The sequence below is a fragment of the Thermobia domestica genome, chromosome 9 (assembly GCF_964235325.1).
Source record: "Thermobia domestica chromosome 9, izTheDome1.hap1.1, whole genome shotgun sequence".
In the NCBI taxonomy this organism is placed as follows: Eukaryota; Metazoa; Arthropoda; class Insecta; order Zygentoma; family Lepismatidae; genus Thermobia; species Thermobia domestica.
In genome coordinates, this window is record NC_137462.1 from 35,622,510 (window position 1) to 35,643,267 (window position 20,758).

Below are 20,758 nucleotides of genomic sequence, written 5' to 3' on the forward strand. Positions count from 1 at the left end.
TGATACAATAAGTCAATGGGCGCAGCCAATTGCTCATATAAATGTTTCAAGTATCACGAGTCCTTGTAAATAGGTAGTAACAAGTTAAAAACAACTAGAGGGTTGAAGAAACGTTCAACAATTATATACCTACTATATCACATGTTCGAATTTATGGGTCTTGTAACTTTATTCATTTTTAAAACATCCATCCCCATAGAATGACACTAGTAAATATTCACCACGGTTATAACGGAAATTTGCTGAGAGATATACAACAAATTATACGTTACAGACCCAGACTACACATAGTACTGCTTTTTTTACAATACATATTTACCTATCTATCTATCTGTATTATAAAATTACCTAGATAAGATGGTATGTGGGGCAATTTAGAACACGGAATTTGTTTTTTCTTCTCAATCTTTTTGTTATAAAATTCTTGTTGTATACAAAATTACTATAAGTGTGGTCTCAAGACCAATACAAAGTTTGGGCAAATGAATGCCCAGACAGTTAAGGGAACGATTTTTACAGAGATCTAAGCAATCTAAGTGTTCGTGCTTAGGAATTTTCAATGCTCCTGGCAAGCAAAGAGAAGTTGGTGTTCCGCAGCGCTCCAGGCAAGCTAATCGGGCAGGGAAACCACAAAGCCCCAGTCAAGCTACGTGGTTGCGGTTAGGAGCTTTTAGACCTCTTAGGCAAGCTAAGAGAAGTTTACAAATAACCCAAGCATCCTCAAACCACTATACATATGCGTCTTAGATATGTGTCCAAATAAAATACGTAAGGCAAGAAAAACAACTGTTATGATAACATTGATAATATCAATATACATATAAATACATATTACGTTAATTTGTTATTTTGGTGCTTATCTGAGGAATCATATGTATATTGGTTTGATCACGTTCGGGTTACTGGTAAGCCAAAAAAAATCGTAAAGAAAAGAGTATTAATTCTCACTTTCACAGTGCAAAAATATTATATTTCCCATTGCCTTCAAAGTGTACATTTTCAGTAATCTTCCGACACCAGTCTATTAAATACTAATGAGTGGTATAGAGGTATATTAGAACAAATTAACTTTGGTCACAATTAGTTTTTCAGTCATGCATACATACACACATATACACTTTTAAACACTAATGTGACACGTAACAATAAAGCTACGTAAGTATAACAAACTTACTTTTACACCAATTTTCCATAACGGCTTTGAACTATAATGTGTCTTCTATTCTCAAAGAAAGTTAACACGCAATATTCCTACTCTCAGCAATTAAAACTTTAGTTTGGAACTGTACAGGGTGTTCCAAAAATATGTCCTAATATTTTTGGGAACAGATTATTCACATCAAAATAAGAATACAAAGTTCATATGGACCTGTGCCCAACAGTAGATATACACGGCGCACAACAACTCTGCACTTGAGTGACGTAACGCTGTTCGCGATTTCGCTCCCATCTGACCGTGATTTAGGAGGCAGAAAAGTGAACTTATCAGCGTTGCCAACTGAAATAATTATTCGCCATGAATTTAGAAATGTGAGATATTATTCATAACTCGTACGTTGTACCTTTTTATCTATGTATATCTAGATCATTATTATTAATAATAGACGTTGCATTCCACAAATAAAAATGAAATATCAAATATTTTTCATCTATGTGTATGCGTACATAAAGGAGACACTCACCTACATTTCTTCTATTCCGGATAAGTCACCGTCAGTATCCTCTTCTGAATCTCTGTTGCTATCACTGTCGACACCACCGAGACTGATAACAACCCTCTCAGTAATTTCATCCATAATTCCTTCTGCTTCCCAATAGTGAGTTTCAATTTGCTTCATGTGATTACAAACTGATATCCATTCGTTCCTCCCGATTTGCCCGAATCTAATTTCACAGAGTTTTTGAACCATTAATTTTGAAAGTTGTGTTTCGTGACGCAACCCAACCTTTCACCAAAGACCAAATTTTTTCAATTGGATTCAGTTCCGGGTTGGTAGGGGGTAAACGATGCACAGAGTGTCCATGGCGTTTGAAAATTTCGTCAATTGCAAACTTTTTAAATCCTGATTTATGTGATTGGATTAAACTATACAGTTCTGGCTTCAGCATATTACAATCAAAAGAAATGTTTTTCTCTGTCAGCCACTGCATCATTTGTTGCTTAGTTGAACCAGAGGTAGGTGCTTTTTCCAAAATAACGTTGTGATAGGATGCATTATCACAAACCACGACAGAATTGTGAGGGAGATTTGGCATTAATTTATCTGTAACCCACTTTTCATAATTTTCTTTGTTCATTTGGTTGTGGTAGTCACCTGTAGACTGACTTGCTTTCCACATTAATAATGCACTGGGTACAAACCCATTTTCCCCTCCTGCATGAATCATAATTAACCTCTGACCTCGAGAGACTGGTGCTAATAAACCGTGAGAGCTGTCGTCGGTCCAAGATTTGTTGGAAACGTGAGATGATAATATGTATGATTCGTCTACATAAACTATATTTCGCGCTTGGTTTCGATACGTCTCAAGTAGGAAATTCTTTTTTCTCGAATTTCTTGAGACTCAACAAGTACGGTTCTGTTAGTTTTAGTCTTTCTCCACCGAAACCCAAGATCTTTTAGAATTTTTCTAAGGCTTGTGCACCCACCCTGAAAACCTATTGATTTTGAAAGCTTTTCCCTCAGTGTCGAAACAGTAGGAACTCTGTGTTCCGTCTTATAAAAGTCGTAATTTGTTCTCCGAATAACATCACTGTCAAATTCATCTACCCCAACCACAGGTTTCTGACAACGCCGGATTTTATTCGGAGTTTCAAAACAAGTTTTCTTAGCTTCAACTGTCTACCCTTCTTTTTTTATATTTTTGATCGTCCGTAACGATACCCCTACAGCCTTCGCTGTTCTTTCTAAAGCTTTTCCAACAGGAATTGTGAAGGTACCTTCTCGAGCTTCCATCTCCATAAATTTAATAACATTCCAAATCACCTCTCTAGCCTGTGAATGGATCTTTTAGTGCTTCACTTTGGAGTTTATAACATTCATATTCACGTTAATTCACTACAACACGCACCGATATACCTACAAACTATTACACTAGCCTATCCACAATACACTGGACCGGAATAAGATAATAACACCCTCGTAACAACAAACACCTTATTTTCAATCTACTAGCACACTACACGAAACCCAGCGAAAGAACAAAACCTCCACAAGCATCGGAAATATCTTATTTCGAGGGGTGAGTGAGCAATGTCTCTTGTTTTAGACTCTAAGCGAATGGAATGCTAGGATTGCCAAAATGTACCATGTGTTCTGTTGACCAACAGATGTGTGGGAGGCTTCCTTTTTCTTTTCTTTTCTTTACTTTTTTTTTTTTTTTTTTGGTAACCCAAAGGTCAAAATAAGAAGGGTCAACGAATGTTTTCCACTCAGTATTACTTAGCATTGTGTTATAGTGGTGTATATAAATCTGAATTTTTGTGATTTGTAGACCTAAAATACTATGTGTATCTATTCTTTTGTATGTTAATATCTGGGATTGTGTGGATGTATTTGTATGAGTTCTTTACCCTTTTTTTTATGCCGGCACGTTCAGGTGTTTGATACATTCAGTTATTTTTAATTTTAATAATTAATTTCAAATTCTCTTATACTTTGGTTAATTTACGCTATGATATGGAAGATAAAAGATCTTTTTAGAAAAAACTCGGGAGTAGTACTACGATCAGAAGTCTAAGTAGGGAATTGATATATAATGTCAGAGCTTACTTTGAGAAAGAAAGAGCAGATGATGGTCTATTGTTGTCGATTGTACCAGTTGCAAAAGCAGTGGAGAGGATGTGTGATGCTTTGCAAAGAGGCAAACATTTAGTAATAAACAAACTATTACAAAAAAGATTTAGGATCTACTACTGAGAAGTTTGGATAATCGCGGTTGGCAACATATCTTGCGCATGCGTAGGATCAACCATTTCCTCTCATTTTCATCTCACTCGCTCGGGAAGTAACGGTTTCAAAGTGCAAAGGTAGCTTGCGCCGTGTGTAGTATAGTTCATTTTTTCACGTTTTCGGAACCCTATAACTACGAAACCATGCACTTCCGACTACAGGTCCATATGAACTTTATTTTAGGGATGGCCAGAACCGGTTCCTAGTGGAACCGGTTTTCGGGTCTGAACGGATCCGGTTCTAGAAGATCCGGTTTTTCGGATCCAGGTCTGGAACCGGTTTTTCGGATCCAGGTCTAGAACCGGTTCTTCGGATCCAGGTCTGGAACCGGTTCTTCGGATCCAGGTCTAGAACCGGTTCTTCAGATCCAGGTCTGGAACCGGTTCTGAAACAGAACCGGTTCCCCGAGCTGCTGGCAAGCTGTGAACAATATGCTAGATGAAATGGTGGAAGCGACAGGCAGGCGCCCAGGCGGCGGCAGCTTGTCTCATTTGGCTAAATAAACTGGGTAACTGGCAAACTCATTGGTTAAACAGGCAAACTGGCCAACTCATTTGGCTAAACACCCACTGGTGGACCAAAATTTTTTTTCTGGGGGCACAAGCGTGTCTAGGCGAGGAAGGCACAAGCGCATGGTCCTCTTTGCATTATTTTTGAAGGTGATCTTTATGCCTCATTTACGGGTCTTTGGGGGCTTTCGGATCCAAGTCTGGAACCGGTTCCTAAGATCCGGTTCTGGAACCGGGTTTTCAGATCCAGATCTGGAACCGGTTCCTAAGATCCGGTTCTGGAACCGGGTTTTCAGATCCAGATCTGGAACCGGTTCCTAAGATCCGGTTCTGGAACCGGGTTTTCGGATCCAGGTATGGAACCGGTTCCAGAACCGGTTCTGAAAACCGGATCTCCAAGAACCGGTTCCTGGCGGAACCGGTTCCGCCGGAACCGGAACTTTGTGGCCATCCCTACTTTATTTTTTTCATATTTTGATGTAAGGTATCTTCCCAAAATACTGAGACAAATTTCTGTAACACCCTGTATATAGCATCATAAATTAAGAACACAGCTTGATTGAAAACGGAATGACAAAACAAATAAATATATAAATAAATAAAATACATAATTATGTCTAATATACAGTTACTTATCACTAAGAGTAAGAAGAAATAATTTACTCGAAAATATCCCTTGCCTACTTAGTAGTAATTTGGGGATTTTGTTTCCCACTTTCAAGGATTTCTGTAACTTATACTTTAATTATTTTAATTATTCGCGCAGCACAATTAATACTAAATCTGTACATTTATTGTACAGATTACACTCCAACTTACACGCTAATTTAACACCATATACGAATTATGGATTATAATACAATATTATTTTAAATGAAAAACAATATAATTTATAACAACAAAATTAACAAACAATACACAAGCACAACATAGATCAGACAGATAAACGAGTAAAGTTAGTTAAGACTCTATAGAAGTCTTTCGCTGTATCGTGACTAGTTAATGTTCTCATATTAATTTTTTTTCTATACTCGAATACTACGTAAATGATACACTGTAAATACCTAATGTATAAAATTTACCTGAATGCATTAAACAGAGAAACTTTCAACATAAAAATGATTTATCGTTGGGGTGAAGAGAAAAGAAAGAAAGAAAAATAGGGAGGGGAGGATATAAAGAATGTTACAGAGTATCAGAAGAGTTCGGACCCATGTGATGGTCTACCATTTTCCTGTTTCAAACAATCAAGTGATTAGTACCATTATTTTATTTTCATAGTTGTGGACTCTCGCTTGTATTGCTTTCTTAAGCACATAATAGTTCCAAAACCGATTGATAACAAATCAACAAAACTTCTTCTACCATAGAGTTACTATATATGTAATAAACCTATCGTTGGTTATATACTGTATAAAATATTTTTGTCAGGAGGTCTCGGCTGCAACTTCAATATTACCAATCCTACCATATTGCTTGGAAAAATTATTTCTAATATGTATTTTACAAGTTTTACACCTGAGAACTTCTAAACATTAGAATACCGTTGTGGTTCCATTTTCTGAGAGAGCCAATCACAAACGAGAAACAAAAAGAAAAAACAGAATGATGATAAGACTCGCAGAACGTCAACGATACACCACAAAAGTTGGAAAGTTTGTCAAGCTTACCAATTTTTTGCAGTCACAAGCTGTCTAATACATGCCAGAAGTCTTTGTAAGTTTCGTGAAGTAACTTCCGTATAGTGTGAGCTTTTCTTCACGTTTCATGCTCTTTATTTATTTTATTTATTTAAATATATTTTCTTTGACAACCTTGCCCTTTTTCAAGCAATCCATAACTTCGATTTGTTCAAATAATACAGATCTATTATCGAGTTACTGAAAGGTGGCCTCTGACAAATAGCTGCACATGATTGTAAACAAACCGAGAGGGAGGATTGTTCGCCAATCACGGCAGTATTCTTTCACGCTGTTTCTAGGCAACGAATGTCACTGACCGCGCTGTTGCCGGTAGTTGAGACGACTTGTTAAATGTCGCCAGAGCTGCTGTCTCTGTTGCGGAGCCTCTGACAACAGCGCCTGCAATACTCCACGTGCTCTACGCAACTGTCAGAAGCCACCTTTCCTTGCGCACGCAATGAAGGAGGAAAATTCATCCATACACTTTACAAAAATGATTCATGTGAATCAAGGTGATGCTTCCCACTATGAAATTAATTTTTTATTATTAGCACCTTGATATTATTTTAGCAACGGTCAGGCACCATTCATTTCTCGTACATATCTTAAAACAAAGAATCTCAGAGTAAAGATAATTATGATCAAATCATTATTTTTTTATATTTTCACAGACTCACTCACAAAGAGCGTACATGAAGCTTTAAGAAAAAATTATAAATCCGAAAGTCGATCCCCAGGCCTTCTTTGTGCAGTACTCTTCACTCTATGAAGCAAATGCTTGAATGATGTTTTCAATCCAAATAAACAATTTCTTTCATTATACAAATGAATAAAGATAATATATTTAAAAAATACGGGAACTTTTTATACGAATCAAATTGCTCCTAGAACTAAAGCTTGATAATTGAAAAGAGACAATACAAAAGCCATGCTGCCACGTAACGTTATAAATGGTTTACAATCTAACCACTTCTTGTCAAGTTATGCATAAAAGTTTTTCTTTTTCCTTTGACATAAGCAATCTACTATTTCCACTATTGTCTAGTACATATATATCAAGTGCTTAGCTATTAACCCTTTCCGCTCGCACAATCATGCAGGTAGCTTTTCTGTATTACACAAGCGAGAATTTTTCGTTTTTCACGCTCACTACGGCTTCAAATCGCGCACAATTGTGCGGGTCCACTTTGTCAGGACCTATGATGGACTCACGCATTGTTTTAATAAATATGTTCTATACAGGTTTCATGTAGTATGGAAAAACCGGTTTCATGAAAATAATCTAAGAATTTCTACTCTCATGTGGAAAGGGTTAAAAGAAGCATGAAATAGAATGAAGAGGAAGGACGGAATGTTTCACATACAGTCTCTTTAAGGCTATTAAAAAAATCACATTTTTATCCATTCTGAGCCAGACTTCGATACACTGTCACTTGTTGCTTAAACATATTTATTCTCCACCTCTCCTGATTCCACTCCAAACTCTCTTTTATTCATTTTTATTCAACTTTCAGAAACATTTACTGTATCCTCGCATGCATACGTCTCATACTTTATTTTACCTAGAATAATTTCTTAAACGACTGTTATATAAGCCGCAAATTTTTTCCTTTTTTTTTCAAAAATAGGTTAATGAGTATTTTTAATTCTTATCTGTACCAAAGAAGTGCAAAAGTGAAGACATAAAACCTCATGGATATTTCCAATACGAAAGCACTATTTTCTTATTTCCTCAGAATGTATATGAAAATGATAATAACAATAATTTACCATATCATTTACAAGTTGCGCATATGCAGCTCTCAACCATAAGTACCGGTTGTTTTGAATCACTGATACCAGGAGTTCTCCATTATTTATATAAGTAATTTTCAAATCATTAGTACCAATAGTACATTTTGTCTTTACGGAATCTGTTTTGACATAAATTACGTACGAGTGTCATCCAGAAAATAAACACTGTTTAGTTATACAAAACACGACATTTATTGAAAAAAAAAAGTCTGTTATATAACCTGAAGCTTACTTCACTTCTCTACATAATCACCACCTTCATTTAAACATTTATTGTATCTATTCACGAGCTTCAAAATTCCCATGTTATACTCTGCTTCCGCCAGTTCATTAAGGCAGGTGGTCACTGCCATCACATTTTTGATACGATATCACTCAGATGGAGACGCCATTCTTGATCAAATTGTGATCTGTGTGTCTCACATCAACCCATGCACTAATCATTTGAGAAAACACTAATCATTTGAATGAGATTGTCCCTCATTAAAAAAAAAAAAAAAAAAAAAAAATCAACATGAAAGGTCATGGCAACCGTCTTTTGGGATCATAGTGGTGGTCTTTTGCTGAATTTCATGCCAAAAGGCACTACGATCAATGAAAATTGTTATTGCGATTTCCACGTTCTGAAAGTTTTTTTTTTTTTTTTTTTTTTTTTTTTGTTCTGAAAACGTTTTGGACGTGCTGACGAGTTGGAGAATGCAGTGACCACCTGGGTTAATGAACTGGGGGCAGAACAGTATAACCTGGGAATTATGAAGCTTGTAAACAGATACGACAAATGTTTAAATGAAGGTGCTGATTATGTAGAGAACTGAACGAAGTTTCAGGTATGTAACAGAATTGTTCTTCCCAATAAATATTGTATTTTTCGTTTTGTATAACTAAATGGTCTTTTATTTTCTGAATTCCCCACGTATATCGATGATTGTAGTAGACTAGTACCAACTGCAGTGGGGGGTTTTAAGGGAAGCTAAATCTGTAAAAATTTTAATTTTACTGTTACAAAGTTAATAATAATAATAATAATGAAGCTTTATACAGTTTCAGAAAACTGTACAGTGCGCGCGGAAAGTATTGACGCCTAAAGCTTAGTATCAATATTTTTCGCGTTTTTACACACCATCCGCGTACTTCCTTAATGACACCGCGTAAAATATTGTCGCTTGCTGGCAGGAAACACCCGCCTGTTGTGTTACTTGCTGCAGAGTAACAAGTTTCAATTTGCTCTGGTGTGTCGACAGCATTACTTGGAGTGTGCACGTGCTCTTGGTATTTCATGTAATTTTGATGCTGCTCTATGTGTGTTGCGATCTCATTTCTTTGTGGCAAGATGCCTTACTGCGTTCTGATGCCTGGTGAAACTAAGGCGGTGATTGCTCTGTTTAAAGCTTGTTAAAAAAAAAAAAAAAAAAAATCAAAGATATCTTTAGGCAAACGGGTCTGAAGCTGGAAACAGAGGATCATCGTAAGAAAAGACTAGCTTCCTGTTAAAAAAAAAAAAAAAAAAAAAAAAATTGAAGCCACGTTTTCCGTTAGTGGCACTGGCTACCAGCGAATGTACCGCCTTCCTGGTGACGATTTCACCCTTCCTCAGCACACATGCCCATCTGTAAAACACCCTGCCACTATCGTGGTCTTGGGTTCCTTTAGTTATAGTGGTGTAGGAGAGTTAGTTACTCTCTCTAGAAACCAGAATATGAATCAGTTGCTCTATTTTGAGCTATTAAACGATGTATTGGAATCGTCCTTTGCAAAAAATGGAGCGTCTTTTTTATGCAATATGAGCTCCTTGTCATACAGCCAAAAGTGTGGTATCTTGGCTTAAATATGCTTGTGTATCATTCTTTGAAGATTGACTAGGGTATAGTCCAGTCTTAAACATCATAGAGAACCTATGGTCTGTCATGAAGAGACGTTTACAGGGTATGGACATCTCTACATTGCGTGTGCTGGAAGCTGCCATATGAAAGGTTTAGGACAATTAGCCACTTATTACCCTCCAAATCTCTTCTTGAGTGTTCCAGAGCTACTGAAAGCATGCAAGAAGACGAAAGGAAGTCCAACAAAATACTGACTATCCCATAAGTATTCTTGTGTTCGGTGTCTTTGTATTTGTGGTTCTAGCTTTCACTTGCGTCACGTCAATACTTTCCGCGCGAACTGTATACAAGAATCAATATATTAGTTAAGCTTTCTTCCCTTTCGTTTCTAGCCAAAATTTGAAATTTTTACCGATGTGACTTCCCTCAAGAGTTACCACTTTTATTGTATTTTAAAATGGCGGCTTATAAAATGAGAATGTGGTAATGTAGATTATAAGTTCACCTTCAAAAAAATATGAAACGCACTTGATTATTTGCAGACTACGTTAATTAAGATGTTGATTAGTGATGTTGCAGCAGAGTGATACTTTCGAGAACGAGAAGTTTAACTTAGTACAATCTCTTCCCCTCACGTCTTGCTTCTTTTATTGCACAGGGTGATATTTTTTAAACTCACGGATTTCATTTGGGTCTAGAATTTCTAACTGAAGTCCGATTTTCGTGCTTTTCATGGCAAATGATCAAGCAAGGATGGGAGATTTATGGGATTATGTTTACTGATTTAAATTCATCCTTGGTAATATCGATCACGTCTCAAGAAAAACAACAAATTTTCGCCAGTGTACCTTACAATTGGATTGAGATTTTGGACTTTTGAAGCGAAATTGCAGAATACAAATCAAGTGTTAAATGACAACACATATTAAGTGTTAGTGGTAATACCTATAAATCACATGTTGAATAGCTATAGGCTCTTTCTTTCCACAAACGACGGAGAGATTTCTTAGGCGACCTAAGGAATCGATCACTGACGTCTTCCACAACAGCCACCTGCGGTGTACGATGCTTCCCTGTCTCATTCAGAAGTGATCCTGTTTCTTCTAATTTATTCACTAGCGACCACATTATGTTCCTGTCTAGGGCAGAACATAAGGCAAATTTGTTTCTGAATGTTCTTTGGATAGCAACTACAGACTCTGTTCTCCAAAACTTTAAACAATAAATTGAAGTTGTTCCAAAGAGTACACTATTCTCACTGTACTCACACAATAGCACAAAACAGTACAACACAATTTGCAATACAGCGGCAAAGTTTCCTATTTCTTATTGACTTTTGCGAGGTTGCCTTCTAACGAAGAAATCTCAAATCTCACACCGCACCGAAGCTCATTCCAATTGTAAGGTACACTGGCGAAAATTTTCTGTTTTCTTCAGGACGATAGATATTACCCTGGATGAATTTAAACCAGCAAACATAGTCCCATAAATCTCCCATCCTTCCTTAATCATTTGCAGCAAACCACATGTAAATCGGACTTCAGTTAGAAATTCTAGACCCAAGTGAAATCCGCGAGTTTAAAAAAAAAATCACCCTGTACAATGTTACCATATATTACTTTCCTCTGCACACCAATGTCTTTCTGTAAGTGAGAAACCAATCAGGGATTTTTAACTCGCTCGTTCCTTTCTATGTTTTTTCCTAGCAGCTTTCATTTGTTTTTTCAGCCTCGCTTTCTCCTCCTGATAAGCTTTGTATTTGTGCCACGATTGTTGAATAATACGAGCCGCTCGGTTCCTTTGCATGTTCAGAACGCGCTGTCGAAGTTCTTCTCTTTCAATAGCCCGTTTCTCCGCCATTAGTTCATTGTATTCCAGTTCCTGCTCTTCAAAAATTGCCTGCAAACGTATTTATATATTATACTCGGCAAAATATTAATTTAATACCACATATATGAATTAATTTCACACTTCACACCATTGTCATATCGTATTTAAGTACACTGCATGCATTTAACTCTTTATAAAGATACATACATTCAAGCTTTATTTTCCACTTGACTGTTGAACTGTAGGAATAGAAAAGAAAATACTAAACTACAGAACAGAAGTTACACAGATTATAGCTTACGAAGAAAATCACAAGAAAGTAGTAGGAAAATACAGGACAAACTAATTACTGACTTGATAAAGATCTCTCTTAGGTGTATAATTTTCTTTATGTTGTACTAATGTAGGAATGAATATTGCTATATCCGCCGGATGATCAAATTCTGCAATTTTCCCCTTGTAACTAATAATATATTTATCGGAACTTAAGTGTTAAAACCATAACAGCCAAGACTGCCATGATCGCCCTCAATCAATCACAGGGCATCGTCAACCGTCACCAGATTTTAAGCTGAATGAAGGGAGTGATAGCTTCGCTTTGAGGTGAGAGCTCGAGGAGGGTCGAATACAAATGCGAGCGGTAAGCCTAAGGATGACACGGGGGTGATTCATATCATATATCCGACTAAAACTTCCCTAACTCGTTTTGAGACTTTCAGTAAAGGTCACGGGCAATTTCGTCAATATCAAGATATATATGGATACAACTGACACAGAACTGAGATCAAAATTCACATTTATGTTTATGAATGTTAACACACGAGTTGATCGCAAAACAGAAATGAAATCTTTAAGTTTTACGTCCCACGGCTATGCCGGTTAGGCTAAAAGAGACAGTGATGATGAGAAATGAATGAAATGGTGGAATGGAGAAAGTGGGAAGAACGGGAGAACCCCGAGAAAACCCATACACATAATTTCTCTGACTCTCTCTTACTTTCCAGGTTTGTAGAAATCCTGTATTATAACTAACAACCACTTATTAAAAAAAAATCTGTAACATAATAATAACGAAAAGTGAGAACTTCCTAAGTATCTTAACAGTAATTCGAACGCGACAAAGAAATGTGAAATAATAAAGTTTATCAGCACAGATATATCTCGTCGAACCTTTTATCACACCAAATTTAGGATCAGTAATGGGAAGTCAGCGCATGTATAATAAGTCTTCCCCCTGTAGGATTCTTGGAACAAAGCGAGGTGGAATAGTTTACTTTGTGGTACATACCTACATAACTTGTCAGTCATAGGAAAACAACACAGGTTATAAAACCAGGAAATTTAAAAGCAATATTTTAATAATCATTAAAAATTGTTTCAACAGAAAAGATTCTGTTCGAGTCTATATTGTAACAGTGGAAATATGTATCTGGTACGATATACGTACACTGTCCGATCTGAATGTTAGGAACCAAAAGACGTTAAAATATATATGTGATTTTGTTTACACCATATTAAGTTGATAATTTGATTATGTAATGATGAACGTAACCAATTGGTTGTTGTTTGTAATCTGCGTTCATTGAATTAAAGAATAAATTAAGATATACTAAATTGTAATTGAGTATTAGTTATTTGTCGCGGAGATCTAGATTCATTTCCATTATGAGAATTAGTACATTTGTTTGTCGAATCACGTTATGGTGGCAACTAGTGATGACTTGCCTTGTAACAAGCATAAAAGTAATGAGAATATATCATAGGTTATTAGCAAGGAAATTTAACAACAATAATTCAAGGATCTTATACATTATTTCTACAGTGAGGAAAATCGATCAAAAAGTGTAGTTCAAGCAATGAAATTATTTTAACGGATATACATTGAACACGGCGACATGTTATCGCTGAAACGTTTGCGTTCGGAGTACTATTTGGATGCTTAGGTGAGTACTAAATTTTTGTTATGATCATTTAAAATGTATTTTATTACTTCTTTAATTTCTTCTGTAACAATTAAACATTTTTACCAAGAAAGAAAAACAAATCTTAAAACATTAATTACATTGAACTCTATAGCATTATTCACGAAAATAATGAAATTAAAGGACTCAAAATCAATAAAAGTAAATCACTCTACTTCTTAAATAACTACCTAATTAACTCTATGGCCTATGGAACCCGGAGGTTCGATGCAGCTCCCCATTGACTTCTGTCTTTAGCCGATTGGATTCAGTTCCTATTTAGTATTCATATTTCTGCGAGGTCTATCTTAATATTATCCTCCCATCTGCGTCTAGGTCTTGTAAGTAAATTAATTTAAAATTGTACCTACCGTGTCTGTATTACTAGAAGATTAAAGTAATTTCTATATTTCTGACAAATAAATCAATTATTCGTTTTCAAGGTTCGCATTAGCATAAATCATATAATTCAGGAGGTTCTTTATATGCTTGCACTTCAACGTCAGCTGTAAATCATTCAATTATGTATTAATAGGAAGTAATGTATATTTTGAAAACCCACTATAATACAAAAGGTATCAACTCTTATGTCTCTCCATAAAATTATGTTTACGTAGATGTGATAGTGCATTACCTACATTGATTGCTGCTTGGTTATATATATAATTTAATGTTTCACGTAATGGAAATTATTAATTTTGTAAGTCAAAGTCCTCTTCATCAGAAACGATTAATTGTCTCAAGATTCATTTATGTGTTCTTTCAATCTAGTGCTGATGTTCCTTGATGATCTTACAAGAGCACGAAATTCGTAAGAGTTTTTGACCATAATAAAATAACTTTTGTATTGGCTCTAAGATCTTTCCAGATCCCTAGGTAGTTTTAAACTAATTTTTAAGTTCCTTTATTACGATTTTTCTGAAATCTAGACAACAAGCATGTAAATAAGAGGAAAGGAAATCTATTTGTCCACTTGATTGATTTTTACATTTTTTTTTAAACTGTTGACAATGTTGTAAGCCTGTTTCCGCGAGCCAACCAATGTAACCATTAGTAAACCTTACATTAGTAGTGTGTACAAATTCATAATCAAGATCAATAGGTAAAGTAAGTAACTAATCTATAGGGTCTAATATACATATTAATCTATATATTCAAATTAATTTTTCATGGATGTCCAGATTTATATTGAACGGAGGAAGGATTCCTATAAATTTTTGAGTGAAATTTATCGTGTAGCTTGTAAAAAGTAATATCTAGGAAATTAATGAGGTTATTGTTTTCCAATTCCAATGTGAATTTAGTTTTTGAATTTATACTTCAAATTATAAAGATACTACAGGGTGATTCTTTTTAAAACTCACGGATTTCATTTGGGTCTAGGATTTCTAACTGAAGTCCGATTTTCATGCGGTTTCTGGCAAATGATCAAGGAAGGATGGGAGAATTATGGGACTATGATTACTGGTTTAAATTCATCCGGAATAATATCGATCATACTTCAAGAAAAACAGCAAATTTTCGCCAGTGTACCTTACAATTAGAATGAGGTTTTGGATTTTTGAAGCGAAACTGCAGAAAACAAATTAAGTGTTAGTGAGAATACAAATTAAGCGTTAGTGGTAACACCCATAAATCACATGTTGAAGAGCTATAGCCGGTTTCTTGCCACAAACGACGAAGAGATTTCTTGGGCGACCTAAGGAGTCGATAACTGACATCTTTCACAATACCCGCCTGCGGGATCCGATGCTTCCCTGTCTCACTCAGAAGCGATCCTGTTTCTTCCAATTTATTCACTAGTGACCACATTATGTTCTTGTCTGAGGAAGAATATGAGGTTAATTTGTTTGCCCTTTGCATAGTAACAACAGATTCCGTCCTCCAAAGTTTTAACGATAAACTCATGTTGTTCTAAAGAGTACACTATTCTCACTGTGCGCTGATCATACTCACGCAGTAGCACAGAACTGTACAACACAATTCCCAATACAGCCGGCCCAGTTTCCTGTTTCTTATTGACCTTGGTGAGGTTGCTATCTAACGAAAAAACTCAAATCTCCACACCGCACCGCACTTCATTCCAATTGCAAGGCACATTGGCGAAATTTGCTGTTTTTCTTGAGGAGTAATCGATATTACTCCGGATGAATTTAAACCAGTAGACATAGTCCCATAAATCTCTCATCCTTCCTTGATCAATTGCCACAAACCGCATGAAAATTGAACTTCAGTTAGAAATTCTAGACCCAAATGAAATCTGTGAGTTTAAAAAAAATCACCCTGTATAATTGGTTATCAAACTTATTGCTTTATATTATGCTACAGCATCTACTCAAAGGAAGTTTTTGAGGCATATTTTATTAACATAAAAAAACCTAAGCTGAATACTGAAAAAGGGGAATTGAGGCAGAGATTGGGATAGTATTATCACTAATTTCATAAATAAATGTTAAATAGTCATTACTCCGAGATTTCTTAGTAAAAAATTGTTATTGTGAACAGAACAAAGAATGACTACAATATAACTCTCAATTTTTCAATTCGCATTAAACTCACGACTTTTTTTTTTCTTGGCATGTACAAAAACTAATAGCACTAATATGCACAATATAATATGATTACATAGAACTTATTATTGGTTTCATAAATGCTGTTTGATGCAAATAACCACGTCAAGAGGAGCTTCACAAAAGTAAGTAATATGAACCATTATTACTCCGAAATTTCTTCTCAGTACAAATTTTGTTGTAGATATATATAATATGGGACGACTAAATAACTTACCATACATTAAATTCAATCTCTTTATAACTCCGAATTTTCATGTCATAGTTAACACAGAATTATAGCACCTACGATACATTGCGAAAGTACCGATATGTAATACAAAAATAACACTGTTCTACAAAAAAGTTCTATTTCTGGGTAACAAAGTAGTGATTTTCAAAGGATTTTTCACTCCTGAATTCAAATCTGATTTTAGTTTTTCTGCATCAGGGATAGTTTTGGAGTATAGTAATGTTTGTGTTTGTAAAGCATTACTATATATTGTTGACACTATTACATAGAATTGTAGGTATGTGAAACAGCTGTCGACCGTACAAAATGGTTTACTTTTTTATTTTGTACTGAGTGTCTCTCTTGTCGCTAATGATACACCAGCAATAGTCTGCCAGCATCCACTTTTCTTCATAGCGTTTTACAATGGTGGATATATCTTTATGAAATCTTTCTCCATGTTCATCGGATATGTCACAGCAATTACTGGGGAAGTAATCCAGATGTGAGTTCATGACATGCACCCTCAAGGACATTTTGCACCCTAAATCTTGATAAGCTGCAAGCATTTCATCCATCATCTCCTTGTATTTAGGGTCCCGTCTTCTCCCAAGGAAGTTTTGGGTTACTTTCGTAAAACTCATCCATGCGTGCTTTTCTTTCTCTGTGAGACATGCCTCAAAACCTCTATCTTTCTGCAGTTCTCGTATCTGTGGACCTACAAACACGCCCTCTCTTATTTTTGCAGCTGTCAGTCGAGGAAATTTGTCAGCAAGATATGCAAAAGCTGGCCCATTGGGATCCATTGCCTTCAAAAGCTGTTTAATAAGTCCAAGTTTTATATGTAGGGCTGCAACAAGAATATTTCTAGGATCTACAAGACTGTCCCGTTGCACATTCTTTTCACCAACTGTCCAATTGCGTTTAGTCCACTCTTTTTTCACATAAAAATGAAATGAAATGAAATCTTTGAGTTTTACGTCCCACGGTTATGCCGGTTAGGCTAAAGGAGACAGTGATGATGATTAATGAATGAAATGGTGGAATGAAGCAAGTGGGACGAAACGGGAGAACCCCGAGAAAAGCCACGCACACGGTGTTTGTCCACCACAAAGTTCACTTGGCCCTTTTTCACATAGTGGGAAGTTCTTTCCCGACTATCCCATTCACACAAAAGGCATAATACAGCCGCAGTTCCTCGTTGAAAGAGTAAAGATTATGGCGGGTACTTTATAAGTGATGATTACGTGCATAAGTGCTGCACAGATTTTAAAGGAATTATCGATGTACATGATGAGTACCCAAGGATGGAAATCCCTGGTTGCAGAAAATCTTGATGACGTGCATCACGTGGTTCGTAAAAGGTGTAGATTATGATCTCCGAACTATCTGATCTTGAAATTCTAGGGAACCCAGCAGTCGCCTGGAGAAATTGAATTACAAAATATGTCCCAAAAGTCATGATATATATTTCCCGCGTCCCGATAGGTCACAGCACGTTAGGATGTGTTGAGTTACATGAACGAGATCCTCAACTTTGGACTGTACCTTAGGTCTGTTTGCTCCGAGCATGGCGGCGTCAGGATCGCTGATTTTTAGTTCACCCCAGTTTCGAGACCACGTCATAGCGGATACTTTCGAAGAACGTTGGGCAATCAAGTTCTGCACAAAACTTGAAAACACGCTGTAGACGCTCATGAGCTGCTGCAGAAAAGGGTTATGCGCGTGTGAAAAGACGTCTCCCCTGGCTACTGCATCACGACAATGAGCCAAACCACACGTCTCTGCGCGTCCGTGAGTTCCTGGCGAAGCATAACGTGGCAACATTGCTGCAACCATCCTACAGTCCCGACCTCGCTCTAGGCGACCTCTTTTTTGTTCCCCAAGAGCAAGAAAGTACTCATAAGACGCCGTCTTGACAGTATTGAGGCTATCCAAGCGGCTGTGACAACAGCTTTGAAGATTTCCGTCGAGACCTTTGAGGAGGCGTACTGAGCATAGAAGAGTCGAAGAAAAAAATGTGTACACACTCATAAATAGTACTTTGAAGAATATTAACCCTATTTACAGATCTTAATATATTTTTTTTTTAAATATATTTCATAACTTTTGGGACACATTCTGCACATCACGCAGTTCACACTTAGCGGGGGCTTCGATTGTACATGATATGTTTTCACGCCCGATACTCCACAATGATTGCACGTCACAGTTTTTCTATCTGTGTGGGAGATGGGCGATGTCCAATGAACAATATTTATTATCCCTGTTTCATCATCTCTCGTGGTTTTCTTTTGGTGGGTTAACGAACGTTGAAAAAACAATATCCCTCGTACTATAGAACCAGGTAACAATCAATGTAGATGCACTATTACATTTACTTAAACATAATTTTGTGTGAAGAGGTAAATTATATGCGTTGATGTCTCCCCTATATTATAGTTGGTTTTCAAAATATGTTACTGCGTTTAAATACGTTACTTTGTATTAATATATTATTGAATGAAATGAAATCTTTGAGTTTTACGTCCCACAACTATGTCGTGTGGACTAAAGCAGACGGACATTACTTGAATGATTCTGTATAGTATGATTTAAGCGAACTCGAACCTTGAAAAAGGATAATCAATTAATTTACCCTAAAGACAGAAACTACTCGAATCCTCTCGGAACAAACAAGGTTAGTACTTTATAAGATATATGGGCACATGAGCGGATGGTTCAAATTAACGAAATATTGGCTACTTACCAATGAATTCTCTGATAGGAAGACTAAATATTCTCCATACGATTCGGAATGCCAAGCTGGTTTCGTCTTCAGTGGCAAGGTAAAAATATATAGTGGTATGTATCCCTTGTTTTACATCTTTGATCTCCTATCCGTTTTTATCCTTGTTACTTTGCCACTGAAGACAGAACCAGCTCAGCATTCCGTAAACGTATGAAGAATATTTAGGCTTCCCGAGAGAGGATTCATTGGTAAGTATCTAATTTTTTGTTAATGTTAGTACAATTGTATTTTGTAAAATGTATTCCATACGATCTATTAGTAATTATAAATTAAATTAGTTTCCCTAACAGAAATTGGGTTCACTATATATATAGACCTGGCATGAACTAAAGGAATAAGAAGGAATAATATTAAAGCAAAAACATTGTGCTATTTGGCATTAAAATTCATTTTCTGCTACTTTCCTAAAAAGAATACATACCGTTAACTCGTCTATTTGTTGCCGAATCCTGTTATTTTCGGCTTCATTTTGTTCAATATCGTCCTGCCTCTCTCCCATATCTGTATCATACTTCATTATTAAGGCCATAAACTCCGATTCAATCTTGTATCTAATTACAAAAATCAAATGAAAGACTGACATTAGTAGCGAAATTTATATATATATATATATATATACTGTATATATATATATATATATATATATATATATATATATATATATATATATATGATTCCTTCAAATGAAACATAAACTCAATCTTCAAGTGTACGATTGGGTTCTTTATCATGCATAAGGATATATTGACTGCTGCAGGTTCGGACTGATCCAGAAATAGTCCCTTTCAGCATTAACACAACGGACCTAGATAGTCAACGAGACTTTCGATATCGTCTGCGAAGGTATTCGTGGATGATGCTGAAACTACCTAGTCTTACCATAAACACTGTCACAAAGTTATAAGTGCATTGACAGAAAATTGTTAGATATTTTAATATCCTAATAACATTAGTTACATGGATGCATTATTATTATTATTATTATTATTATTATTATTATTATTATTATTATTATTATTATTATTATTATTATGTAATCTGCCTTTCGGCAGGTCCTGAGACTAAAGATTTTTTTTTAACTTAGGCCTGGAAATGTTTCTTCCACGTTTTTCGATCCGCAGCTTTCTCTTTTAATTCCCAATATTTTCTCCTGTTTCTCAAATCATCAATTAATTGTGTTGTTCTTATTATTATTCCTCGCTTTCCTTCCATCTTTCCTTCTATGGCGGTGTGAAGAAGACAATTTCTTCGCAAGATGTGTCCAATCCAATTGGCCTTCTTACGAAGGATGCTGGCTAGACGTGTCTTCTTCTCTCCTATCCACTTTAAAACATCTTCGTTTGTTGCTCACTCTGTCCATTTCATCTTCTCCATCTTCCTCCAATACCACATTTCGAAGCTCTAAATATTTCTTCTCTAATTTCCGAGATGCCCTAGTCTCTGAACCATACAGTCCAATGCTCCATATATAGCACTTGACCAACTTCTTCCTAAGTCCAATATTGAGCTTGCTAAACAAACAGTGATCTTTTCTTGTTGAATGCTTCTTTCCCTATAGCAATTCTTGACCTGATCTCTTTGGTACAGTAGGCGTCTCTTGTCAACTTCAGAAACTTGAAATTCTCGACCTCTTCAAG

The 20,758-nt window shown here is 36.0% G+C and overlaps 1 protein-coding gene across 2 annotated transcripts in view; it reads right to left on the minus strand.

Moving 5' to 3' along the window:
- The window catches only part of LOC145694562 (dynein regulatory complex subunit 10-like), a 57,607-nt gene that overhangs the window by 8,601 nt on the left and 28,248 nt on the right, over positions 1-20,758 (minus strand). The window contains exons 4-5 of one of the 2 annotated variants that reach the window (XM_081770892.1): positions 19,543-19,672; positions 11,342-11,657 (exon numbers count right to left, since the gene is read on the minus strand). In XM_081770892.1, coding sequence (XP_081627018.1) covers positions 11,430-11,657; positions 19,543-19,672 — 358 coding nt within the window. In that variant the 3' untranslated portion in view covers positions 11,342-11,429. Of the gene's footprint in view, positions 1-11,341; positions 11,658-19,542; positions 19,673-20,758 lie in introns of those variants that run through there. The other variant, XM_081770894.1, reaches the window with a different exon arrangement.